At 35.6% G+C, this 13,088-nt stretch overlaps 1 protein-coding gene across 1 annotated transcript in view; it reads right to left on the reverse strand.

Annotated features, from left to right (window-relative positions):
* Positions 1 to 304: 304 nt before the first annotated feature.
* The window catches only part of LOC126184197 (NPC intracellular cholesterol transporter 1-like), a 296,479-nt gene continuing 283,695 nt past the window's right edge, over positions 305 to 13,088 (reverse strand). The window contains exon 16 of the mRNA XM_049926565.1: positions 305 to 3,938. Coding sequence (XP_049782522.1) covers positions 3,892 to 3,938 — 47 coding nt within the window. The 3' untranslated portion in view covers positions 305 to 3,891. The remainder of the gene's footprint in view (positions 3,939 to 13,088) is intronic.

The raw sequence follows: 13,088 nt of genomic DNA on the forward strand, positions 1-13,088 counted from the left end.
TGAAATAGTACCAAGAAGTTTTACAATTTCCTGTTGGGTTGAATACGCAATAAATGTATGTAACTGATTGCTTTTCCAGGTATTTGTTTTTATGGCTGATGAAGGTGATTTATATCACCAGTACCACTTGTAATATTAATTTGGCAAATGAAGCAAATGTTGATAGCTGTTTCCTAGAAAAAATGTTATACATTCTTCACAGCTCTGTGTATCAACATAGAAGATCAATACATTTTAAGAGTATGAGAAATAAGTCTCTGACTGTTCAGCTGTCCTAAAGATACAACAGCAAGCTGCACATACCTTTTCTTTTTTTTTTTACTTAAAAAAGTGTACAAAAATTGCACGTAGATACAATAGTGCATGGAGTGAAATAAATTGGACTTCTTGAACAACAAACAGAAACAGCTCTGCATGGCATATAATATCAACATAGACTATGTATATGTGACTCTATACTTTATGATCAGTCTTGTAGGGCTTCACTTGCTTGAAATATGGAAATTCAAGAACTGAAAGTGAACAGTCTACGAAAAAAAAAGAAAAAAGTGCAAGTATTGGAAGCTTTAAAATTCAACAAATATCTGTGTAGCTTCCCTGTTTGTAACAAGTCTACCATGTTACGTAAAAATTGATGGAACATAAAATGTAATAAATTTTAATCCTATGTAAAGTAAAATGGGAAAAACTCAACCAAACTCACAACATGAACTTAAAGGAAACAATTATGAATCATTTCATTTACAGACAAATTTGTAAATTAGGTGTGATAAATTTGTGCTTATAAGGAAAGATGTGAACACAAATAGTAGTCATATACCAAATATTGAAGGTATATTGTTTTGTAGTGATGATTTTTTTTTTTTTTTCAAGAAAGTGAATATGTCAATGAGCACCAGATGCACTGACATATTTCAAAAAATAACCATTCAAATTCCAATAAAAACACACAGAAAATATATATGTTTTATATATGTATATATATGCAAGGAATTCTTCACTTTGCTTTTATATTACTAACTAACTTCAAAAAATATACAAGAATCACAGTGTAAATTCCACTTTAGAGTGTACTTCTGTCTCAAAACTTGAAGGAATTACTATACAATAATTATTCTTAATTTACAATATGTTGTAAGACAAATTAAACAATCAGTTACATGCACAAGTGGAAAATCGTATGTCACATGTACCTCTTGTAACTACTTTATTATCATGCAATACAAAGGCATGTGCAAATGCTGTAATTTGTCTGGAATTTAATAGGAGACCAGTAATTCCATGAGTTTCAAGACAGCTAATGGACAGGACGAAAAAATTGTTGCGTATTGCAGCAAGAGAGTCACAACCATAAATATTTGTGAATGTTGTGTTCTGCAATGGATACACTAAATGCACCACAACGATACCCAAAAATAAAGCAATGAACACTACTTAATTGACAGTCTTTTAATATTAAAGGGATAAATGTTGCATTCAAGTACACTGCTAAGAACTTGAAATGATTTTGTTACATCACTCTTGTATGCTATTGTTATCATTTTGTAATAGAATTTTTCACGATTATTGACAAGTATCACATTTTATGATAGTTTTTTTATAGATCATTTAGCAATAATGAGAGTCTGCAACTGTCTTTCCTACATGTAATGTTCTTGGAAATGATTTGTCAAAATTCCATAACTAGACTGTAACCAAAAAAACAGTGTCTGTCCTTTTCTTACAGAATGTTGTCCTAACAATGGCGTATGTCAGTCTTGTTTTCTCCAGACAACAGGGAATTCATAGATTTAAGAATTTTTGCAGATACCAAAAAAGAAATCAGTATGTAAAGTGATAATGTTTTAAACAATAATTGGTATGAGAATCAATTTTTTTGTCAAGTTAAAAAGTCCCCTGTGTTTTGCTTGCATGTTGATTTACATGTTATTTAGGGCACTAGGTTCTTAACAATAAGTCCGTAGTTCCACAAAACAGTGGATGTGTGATTGAGGAATCCACAAACATTAAGTTTTGTTACAAAATTGGAGAAAAGAGCAACCAAGAGTCAGGTAGTATTGGCACAAGGGTGTGGAACACACATTGTGGGCAGAAGATGAGCTGTCACTGGCTAAAGTAAATTCAGGGAGAATTAGAAACTTGCTTAATTCCACATGAATGAAATAATTAGTCAAACAAGACCAATTTGTTAAAATATTGCCAATGTAATTACATATTCTGAAAAGTAGTAGTGTTTGAAAAGTATTCTCTCTTTTCTAATGGAAAACAGTAGAAACAGCAACATTCTTTGGAAGTTGTTGTATAGGTAACTATCAATAACATTTGTTCTGAGCATACAGAAATATATTTCACACAAATTAACTGTTAAGCTTGACAGATACTTGCATGTCTTGTTTTAGAGCATAAATGATTGGCCAACTTGAAATAAAAGCCGACATGTTGTATTTATTGCTAATAAGTCATTTGTCAACCCAGTATTGTGATGTATATTCTCTGTTGTAAAAGGTACAAGCTGTACCTAAAATATCCAGGGAATTGATTGATATCTTGATGGTATTTTGTGTCAAAAAAAGCACTTACGTGCACTTACGTGAAAAGATTTGTCAAGAAACAACACATTTGACCAAATCATTTCCGTGAAGAACATGTTTGCCTTTTGAAGTCAGTTAAACATACTATGAGGGTCGGCAATATAGTGTAATTAAGCAATACACACACACATCAAGTTTGGTTACATAACTGAGGAAAACAGCAACCAAGACAGAGACAATATTGGAATATTCGCAAAAATGTACAGACCAGAAGTTTTGATCAAAATTTGAGTTTAGAGATGATTCAGATACTTTCTGGATAAAAGTGAAACTATTAATGATATGCCACATTTGGATTTGCAATCAACAAGTGCAAGGAAAAATAATGTAGGAAAAAGTGCAACAGATTCTGGCCCAACTATTGTCTGAGATTTATATTGGAGGAATTGAAGAATGGCAAGCATAACATTAATGGCATCATTTACAAAGATCTGAGGAAGTACAAAATTGGATCCCTATTTCTGATACATAAATTGACTAATAAACAGAAAACAATAAAAATATAAGTTGCTGGAGATTTCATTGGCACATTTCACTTGCTTGGTAAGTTTTTAGCAAATCATCATTGTAGGAATGTCGCATCATGTTACCAGTTTCTCTTGTATAGGGTAGTCAATCACCATGGTAATAATATACAGTTGTCTGCTTCACACATTAGCAGATATCAAAGACTATGGCATCAGTGCTTCCATAGAGTCCAAAAGAAGTCTTCACTGACAGTTTCAAGTGGACTTGCGTAGTTTGATGAAGGCCTCCTGCAGTAGTGGATGAAGTGTGCATACATTTTACAACACGATGCAGTCTACAGCTCACAAAAATGGAAGAATTGCACAGAAACTGTATAAGCATTGCTAAAAGAACTCTGTAGTGAATAGTGATCAGTTTGATGGCGAAGGAAGGTGTCTTGTTTTCATCTTCCATTTTCTTTTTTTATGAAACCATTCACCAAACATATTAAATGAAATTATAATTTTGATTCACATAATTCCTTTATCTGTTGATTTTTCTCATGATTGACTACTCACATGGCATAACAATCTTTCATTCACTTATATAAAAACAGCAGATGATGATCAAACCTGCTTTGCACATGCCTAAGTAAAATTTTATAACACCAGTTAAACCCAATGCACAGTTCACACTTGAGGAGCAAGATCTGGGAGATATATAAACACACACTGACTACGTGTTACTCCCACATTTGTACTCAAATCTTCTGGAATGTAGTACTTGAAAGCACTACACTTTTTGGGAAGTTACATCTATATTATGTCCAAAATGTAGAATCACTTTTGCACAGTTACTTCTGTATTAAGTCAACAAATGTAGAATCAACTTCACTTTTATCTGAAACAGGAAAAAAAATATCTGGTAAACACATGGAAAGATGAGAGGTGTAAGTTTTAAATGAGATTTGGCAGAACCAAACAGAATGTAGATTTTATTCTGTGTCAGTTTTTGCATAAACTAATTCAAACACCAAACCTCATCTTAATTAACAAATGATTGGACAAAAAATTGTTGAAACTGAAGATGTGGTCATTTGAAAATAAGTAAAAAAAGATGAAAAATGTTTTTAAAAATAAGATATTTCTGAAATTAATCATGGAGTTAGTGATGAAAAATTTTGTCAACTTAGAAAATAAACTATCTGCAACCACCAACAGAAGAGAACAGTTTCAGAGAAGCAATTTCTTTTTTTTTTGTGTGTGTGTGTGTGTGTGTGTGTGTGTGTGTGTGTGTGTGTGTGTGTGAGAGAGAGAGAGAGAGAGAGAGAGAGATATATATATATATACCTTTACATTCAAAAGGCTAAAATTATTGAACTTTTCAATCTCACAGAATAATATTGCAGACTGCAGAAGGACAGAAATCAATAATGAATGTTTCTCAACTAAAAGATATTATATGAAATCTTGTCAGACAAAAAGATTTACACCTTAGTTTTTTGTTCACTGTATTTTTTATGAGTTTACTCAATTGTTATACTGCATTGTATTGCTAATTATTATTTAAGTTTTTATGTTTGTACATGTGTCAGTGTAGTTAGTACTGACCTATTATATTATCAAAAATTTACTCAAACTATGCCTACTATCTTTATCTTACATTTTTCAATTTCCTCACTACTATTGTCTACTTCTTCAACAAATATAATTTGTGTTATCTGTTACAAGTTAATTAATGTTTTTCTTTGCTTTCTCTCTTCTAGCAGCAACTTATAATTCCAGTGACACTTATTTTTGAATCCTTTAATCAGTTACATTAAAGCCTTTTCCTCCGCCACTCCTCAATTACTGCTTAAGGCAGATATAAACACTTCAAGAAACACATATAAACCCCACGTTGTTGAGAATTACACCTTTCCATTAAATGGCCCATTCCTTTGAGATACATTCTATTAGCCAGCCCATCATTTACCAAAGGTGGCAGATGGTCATGGTATAGAGCCTGGATAATGGTAACTTTGGTCACCCCCGCAGAATGTGTACTGCAGCTAATAAATACCTTTGTCTCACTTCTAGTCAGCAACTAGAGGCGGCAGAGTTCAGCCTTCGTGTGGCCACAGTGTGACGTGTGTGACTTACTTTTTTCTCATGTCAACATGCAATCGTTAGCAGCTCATTCTGTTGAGTTTTAGAACTTGTTCGACCTGTTGAATTACCAAGTAATTCTTCTGTGGCTCAAACCAAAAATCTACTAGGATTCTGTCTGGCTCACAGGTTATACACTTCTAAGGGTTTGTATGCAGCATAACTCATCATGGGAGTAGTGTGGGTGCATATGTTTGATCTGATCTAAAACCAAAAATACAAAGTATGTCAGATGAAAATGATGGAAAAGAAGCAGAGTTCCTATTTCTTGGGGAATGAATGTAATCGGAAATTTTAATTACAGTAATCTACAACAAACTGCCCAATATCAGTGCAATATTATCCTTCCCTCATGTCACAGTATGAGCATTTGATTATTATAGGATAGTCCTTCAGTTAAAAATCTTTGTTTTCCATTATAATAATATCTCTGGATCCAACCCATCAACTGTCACACAACCACACTCTTATACATATAATATCATCAAATACCCCAGATAATGTAATTTGCACCAGACAGATTTCTGCTCCAGGCTTTTCTACACATGATGTACTCAACACACACCACCAGAGAATAGTCTCACCTAATAACATTCAGAAAAATTAAAACTGGTTACCCATGATTCCCTACAACAGCACTATTCAGACATGTGATAGTAGGATACAAGCAGTGATTCAATATTAGATGGAACTGGTCAGTGGCACACTTCTATTTTTAGTTGATACCATGATACATACAATAAAATCACCACCAAATCTAGTAAAATTTTTTGCACAACATTAATTTCAGATTTTCATTTATGTTCTCAAAGATATTAAAGTGTAATTTGTTTATATACAAATGTAAAAATATGTAATGAAGAGTTGTTTTGGGTGAAATATTGTAATACTAAAATTTGTCAAACATATTTTATAATTTCAAAACTAATAATGTTAATTATTGTTAGTTTTAATGTTTATTGCAATTACTTTCAACATTAATTTTCTGAATTATGACAGCACACTCAAAACTCTAAATTATACTCAGAGAAAACTTTTTATACTGTCAAATGACATTGTATAGCGAGCTATATCTCTGATCACTTTCCTTTTTTGTGCATTGCAGTAGTTGTGAGGAGAGTGTATTGTGAGCTGCTGTTGTGTTAGGGTGGACATATTTGCTGGGAAGTTTTTTTATCTCAAGTTTATGTATACTGTGAACTTTTCTTCAAAAGACCTTATTAAAATGGTAAAAAATCTTGCAATGTTTCATTTTTAATATTAATGCACATCAGAAAACATGATCCTGTATGTCTCCTCTTAAAGCAGGAAATACACCTCAAGACATACTGAATCAACCAGATATATTGAGAAAACAACTAGATTTATTGAGAAAACTGTGAGCAAGAGAAAAAGGTAAGTAGCAGACAATTTTCACAAGTTTTAAAAATCATTGTACTATCACACAATGACTAGGCACAACTCTTTCATTTTCTCGTGGTATTGAGAATAACTTGAACAAATCGTACCACTATTTCCAGTGGTATTTGCTGAACATTATTAAATCTCAGTATTTTTATGCAGTTGTGAAAGAGTAGGTCAAATACTCCACGGCTGACTATGGAACTATTTCAGATAATAAATTAAAGATTCTGTTCATATAGAATATTCAAGTAAAATCAACACCTGAACCATACAAAGTATACAGCAAGCTGCAGAAGAAATTGAAGCAAAACATATGCAATGCTAAATTACGCTTTCTCACTCTGCTATAAGCAGCAAGTTGAATCCTGGAGTGCTGAGGAAACAACTGCACAGTTTCAATATGGGAAAGGCAAAATATGCAGCTGTTTTCAAGCTTCTGCAAATGAATTAAATTACTTAGTCCCAAAAGTAGTCTACTCTCAACTTGCAGCCGGCTGGAGTGGCCGAGCGGTTAAAGGCGCTACAGTCTGGAACCGCACGCCCGCTACGGTTGCAGGTTCGAATCCTGCCTCGGGCATGGATGTGTGTGATGTCCTTAGGTTAGTTAGGTTTAAGTAGTTCTAAGTTCTAGGGGACTTATGACCACAGCAGTTGAGTCCCATAGTGCTCAGAGCCATTTCAACCATTTTTTCTCAACTTGCAATAAATTATCAGCCACAAGATAGCACTTTCTATACAGAAGTGTTTTGCTTAAAACATGTTTGTACAAAGTAAGTATAGAAAGCAAATGTCAAAAGTTATTCTGAGGCATTAGGTGATGATGGAGTGAGAGTAAGTATGATTAAAAATATTGCCAGTACCATTATTTCAGTTCTCACAGACAATGTAAATATGGCTCTTGACAGCAATACACATTTTCCTGATTGGAACTAAAGCTTAATTCAGCCAATACCAAAGAATGAGCACCCAAAATCACCAGGCAACTATAGGCCAATCAGCATATTACCTGTAGTACCTACAGCCTTGTAGTGCATTGTTCATAAATGACTGAAGGATTACCTTTAAACTTATGACATCCATGACAACATCATCAGGCTTATGAAGAAATCATTGCACAGCAATTTCATTAATCATAGTGACTGACATGAAACATGCCACGGACAGAGGTGAAATATCGATTCTGACACTGCTCTATTTCAGAAAACCATTTGATACTGTTCATTTGGACATATTACTTATGGAAATGGAAAAAATCTGAATTCAAACAGTCCAACACTGTGCTTCAGCAGCTACCTCAGAAACTGATGTCAACAAGTTATCTTTGGGTCATAGAACTTATCACAAAGAGAAGTGCTTCCTAGAATCCCCAAGTCCAGTGTTCAAACATTGTTTTTCTCTCTATATATCAATTATATTTTATACATGACTCATTCTCATATGCTGATGACACACAGTTGTATCTAAGTGTCCACCATAAGGACATTGCTACTGCCATATCAGATATGAATGTTGACCTTTCCTCAGTATCACAAAGGGCACAGAATCTTGGTCTTAAATCCTCATATCACACTGAAAGTTGATCAATGGACATTTTTGTGAAACAGTTCCTCCAATTAATTTTAATGGTATACAATTATTTTATCAAAGAGAAACTAGAGATATTGGTAAAATCTTGGGTGAGCATTTAAATTGGCCAGAATAGGCTGTTGCAGCATACAGGAAATCCTTCTCTCCCCTATATGCAATACAAAATTTGGAAACACATTTTTCCCTCAAATTAAACAAAAGTTTGTATACAACTTTAGTCATACCAGATCTCTACTACTGTGACGCAGTTCAACATTGCACAAACAGTAAAAACTCCAGATGACCTGAGCTAGCTATTAATGCTTATGTAAGATGTGTGTGTAACATTTGGTTGTTTAACTATGTTAGTCCTTTGTATGCTCAATTAGGCTGGATGTGACCAGATAGTAAATGTGATTTTCACAATCAGTTTACTTCATCAGTTTCTTTGTCATCAAGTCGCCAGTACCTCTCCCCACATATCAAATATCTATCATCATTCCATAACTGCAATAACATATCAAATACATCCAGCATCTTGGCTGTACCTTAGCATAACACCAAATCATTCTTCATCTCCTCCTCCATTTCAGCCATGTGACTGTGGGACGAACTATCTGGTGACCTGTGTTTTATCCAAAACCACTCCACATTTAAGAGTAAATTAAAGCTTTCTCTGTTATCATTTGTGTAGTTTCCTTCTCAGCACACGCCAGCTGTTTTCCTTTTGTCCAGCAGGAAATCATTATCTCTGTCACACTAAACTATCCATGGTCCGCTTGTCTCTTTCTATTTTGTTTTCTTCTTTCCACCTCATCTAATAATCTTATTCTAGTATTATATTTAATTCTCTTCCCCTGACCATGTAACAAAGCAAGCGGATCCTTTCCTGCTGTTATGTTTTTCTTGCCCACAAAATTAATATCAATTTTTTCCAAATTTTGTGATATTTCCAACATGCTCACTTACATGGCTTGTAGACAGTACCAAAATTCCCAAATATTGACCCAGGGCTTCTCCAATGTAACTTTATTATCTATTACATTCTTTTGGTTATCAACAGTTAATCAGCACACTAGTTTGCCTGAAAACTGTACTAATTACAAAACATCAATAATTTCAGATTTTGTTGTTACTGTTCATTTGTAAACATATATCAGATTATTAACTTCCCAATATAGCAGATGAAAACGGCATGTAAATAACTATAGCATTATACACCTAGTGATGAAGTGGGGGTTTTTTAGGTTAGAGAATCCCCTCCTTAGGCCCGACAAGACGCCTCCTGAGACGCTGCAAGGTAGGAGTAGGCAAAATGCAACAGGGAATAACAATATTAATGTGCTAATAGTAAACTGCAGGAGCGTCTATAGAAAGGTCCCAGAACTGCTCTCATTAATAAACGGTCACAACGCCCATATAGTACTAGGGACAGAAAGTTGGCTGAAACCAGACGTAAACAGTAATGAAATCCTAAAATCAGATTGGAATGTATACCGCAGAGACAGGCTGAACAGTGAAGGGGGAGGTGTGTTTATAGCGATAAAAAGTGCAATAGTATCGAAGGAAATTGACAGAGATCCGAAATGTGAAATGATTTGGGTGAAGGTCACGGTTAAAGCAGGCTCAGACATGGTAATTGGATGTCTCTATAGGCCCCCTGGCTCAGCAGCTGTTGTGGCTGAGCACCTGAAGGATAATTTGGAAAATATTTCGAGTAGATTTCCCCACCATGTTATAGTTCTGGGTGGAGATTTTAATTTGCCGGATATAGACTGGGAGACTCAAACGTTCATAACGGGTGGCAGGGACAAAGAATCCAGTGAAATTTTTTTAAGTGCTTTATCTGAAAACTACCTTGAACAGTTAAACAGAGAACTGACTCGTGGCGATAACATATTGGACCTTCTGGTGACAAACAGACCCGAACTATTTGAAAAAGTTAACGCAGAACAGGGAATCAGCGATCATAAAGCGGTTACGGCATCGATGATTTCAGCCGTAAATAGGAATATTAAAAAGGGTAGGAAGATTTTTCTGTTTAGAAAAAGTGACAAAAAGCAGATTTCAGAGTACCTGTTGGCTCAACACAAAAGTTTTGTCTCAAGTACAGATAGTGTTGAGGATCAGTGGACAAAGTTCAAAACCATCGTACATTATGCGTTAGATGAGTATGTGCCAAGCAAGATCGTAAGAGATGGAAAAGAGCCACCGTGGTACAACAACCGAGTTAGAAAACTGCTGCGGAAGCAAAGGGAACTTCACAGCAAACATAAACATAGCCAAAGCCTTGCAGACAAACAAAAATTACACGAAGCGAAATGTAGTGTGAGGAGGGCTATGCGAGAGGCGTTCAATGAATTTGAAAGTAAAGTTCTATGTACTGACTTGGCAGAAAATCCTAAGAAATTTTGGTCTTATGTCAAAGCGGTAGGTGGATCAAAACAAAATGTCCAGACACTCTGTGACCAAAATGGTACTGAAACAGAGGATGACAGACTAAAGGCCGAAATACTAAATGTCTTTTTCCAAAGTTGTTTCACAGAGGAAGATTGCACTGTAGTTCCTTCTCTAGATTGTCGCACAGATGACAAAATGGTAGATATCAAAATAGACGACAGAGGGATAGAGAAACAATTAAAATCGCTCAAAAGAGGAAAGGCCTCTGGACCTGATGGGATACCAGTTCAATTTTACACAGAGTACGCGAAGGAACTTGCCCCCCTTCTTGCAGCGGTGTACCGTAGGTCTCTAGAAGAGTGTAGCGTTCCAAAGGATTGGAAAAGGGCACTGGTCATCCCCTTTTTCAAGAAGGGACGTCGAACAGATGTGCAGAACTATAGACCTATATCTCTAACGTCGATCAGTTGTAGAATTTTGGAACACGTATTGTGTTCGAGTATAATGACTTTTCTGGAGACTAGAAATCTACTCTGTAAGAATCAGCATGGGTTTCGAAAAAGACGGTCATGTGAAACCCAGCTCGCGCTATTCGTCCACGAGACTCAGAGGGCCATAGACACGGGTTCACAGGTAGATGCCGTGTTTCTTGACTTCCGCAAGGCGTTCGATACAGTTCCCCACAGTCGTTTAATGAACAAAGTAAGAGCATATGGACTATCAGACCAATTGTGTGATTGGATTGAGGAGTTCCTAAATAACAGAACACAGCATGTCATTCTCAATGGAGAGAAGTCTTCTGAAGTAGGAGTGATTTCAGGTGTGCCGCAGGGGAGTGTCATAGGACAGTTGCTATTCACAATATACCTAAATGACCTGGTGGATGACATCGGAAGTTCACTGAGGCTTTTTGCAGATGATGCTGTGGTGTATCGAGAGGTTGTAACAATGGAAAATTGTACTGAAATTAAATGCAGGAGGATCTGCAGCAAATTGATGCATGGTGCAGGGAATGGCAATTGAATCTCAATGTAGACAAGTGTAATGTGCTGCGAATACACAGAAAGATAGATCCTTTATCATTTAGCTACAAAATAGCAGGTCAGCAACTGGAAGCAGTTAATACCATAAATTATCTGGGAGTACGCATTAGGAGTGATTTAAAATGGAATGATCATATAATGTTGATCGTCGGTAAAGCAGATGCCAGACTGAGATTCATTGGAAGAATCCTAAGGAAATGCAATCCGAAAACAAAGGAAGTAGGTTACAGTATGCTTGTTCGGCCACTGCTTGAATACTGCTCAACAGTGTGCGATCCGTACCAGATAGGGTTGATACAAGACATAGAGAAGATCCAACGGAGAGGAGCGCGCTTCGTTACAGGATCATTTAGTAATCGCGAAAGCGTTACGGAGATGATAGATAAACTCCAGTGGAAGACTCTGCAGGAGAGACGCTCAGTAGCTCGGTACAGGCTTTTGTCAAAGTTTCGAGACCATACCTTCACCGAAGAGTCAAGCAGTATATTGCTCCCTCCTACGTATATCTCGCGAAGAGACCATGAGGATAAAATCAGAGAGATTAGAGCCCATACAGAGGCATACCGACAATCCTTCTTTTCACGAACAATACGAGACTGGAATAGAAGGGAGAACCGGTAGAGGTACTGAAGGTACCCTCCGCCACACACCGTCAGGTGGCTTGCGGAGTATGGATGTAGATGTAGATGAAAATACATTGGCAAGATTTGCACTCATTTAATTCCAGAGCAATTAACATCTTTAGTTCAGACATTGTTACTTAAAGACAATCCCATATTTAGACAAACTAGATAGCTTAATTCAATATAAATTATTGTTACATCTAAAAGTTCTCATTCAAATGAATCTTCTCCCACTACTTAGTTACTCAGAAATATAAATCTTTTTTTTAATTAATTTAAAAAATACAACAAACAACAACAGCTAAATTCAAGTTCAGTTATTATAAACTTAAAAAAGGGGCAGGTTGGAAGCCATTTAAAGTCAGTCTGCAGTGAATTTGGATGGAGCAACACCTATGTCCAAAAATACGGGATGATGTACTGCAGATGATGCAGTACAAATTATGAGTCATAAAATGTATTGCGTGTTATCTAAATTTCATGTCCAGGAGTTCAAGCCATGATTCAGTCATAGTTTTAAATTATTAATTGGACTGTGGACATGTAATTAGTATCATGGACTGTATCAAACTTTAATAATGGTTATCACCTACTGTGACAATAGTGTCAGACTGAACTATTGTTTCCAACAGTTACTTGCTGTGCAAATCATCTTCATACGGATATGACTTTCAGTCTTCAACGACAGTGATTTAAGAGTATAATTCTGAGACTGTGTATTTATATATGTTTGCCATATGTGAACCTTTGTGTCACTTCAGTGTTATAATACTGCTCTCAAGCAATCACATTATAGTCATCAACTGAGTGTAGTATGTGGCTAACTGATTATCTATGTGTAGTTTAAGTAAATGAGACTGGATCTGG

Source organism: Schistocerca cancellata, chromosome 4 (genome assembly GCF_023864275.1).
Source record: "Schistocerca cancellata isolate TAMUIC-IGC-003103 chromosome 4, iqSchCanc2.1, whole genome shotgun sequence".
Classification (NCBI taxonomy): Eukaryota; Metazoa; Arthropoda; class Insecta; order Orthoptera; family Acrididae; genus Schistocerca; species Schistocerca cancellata.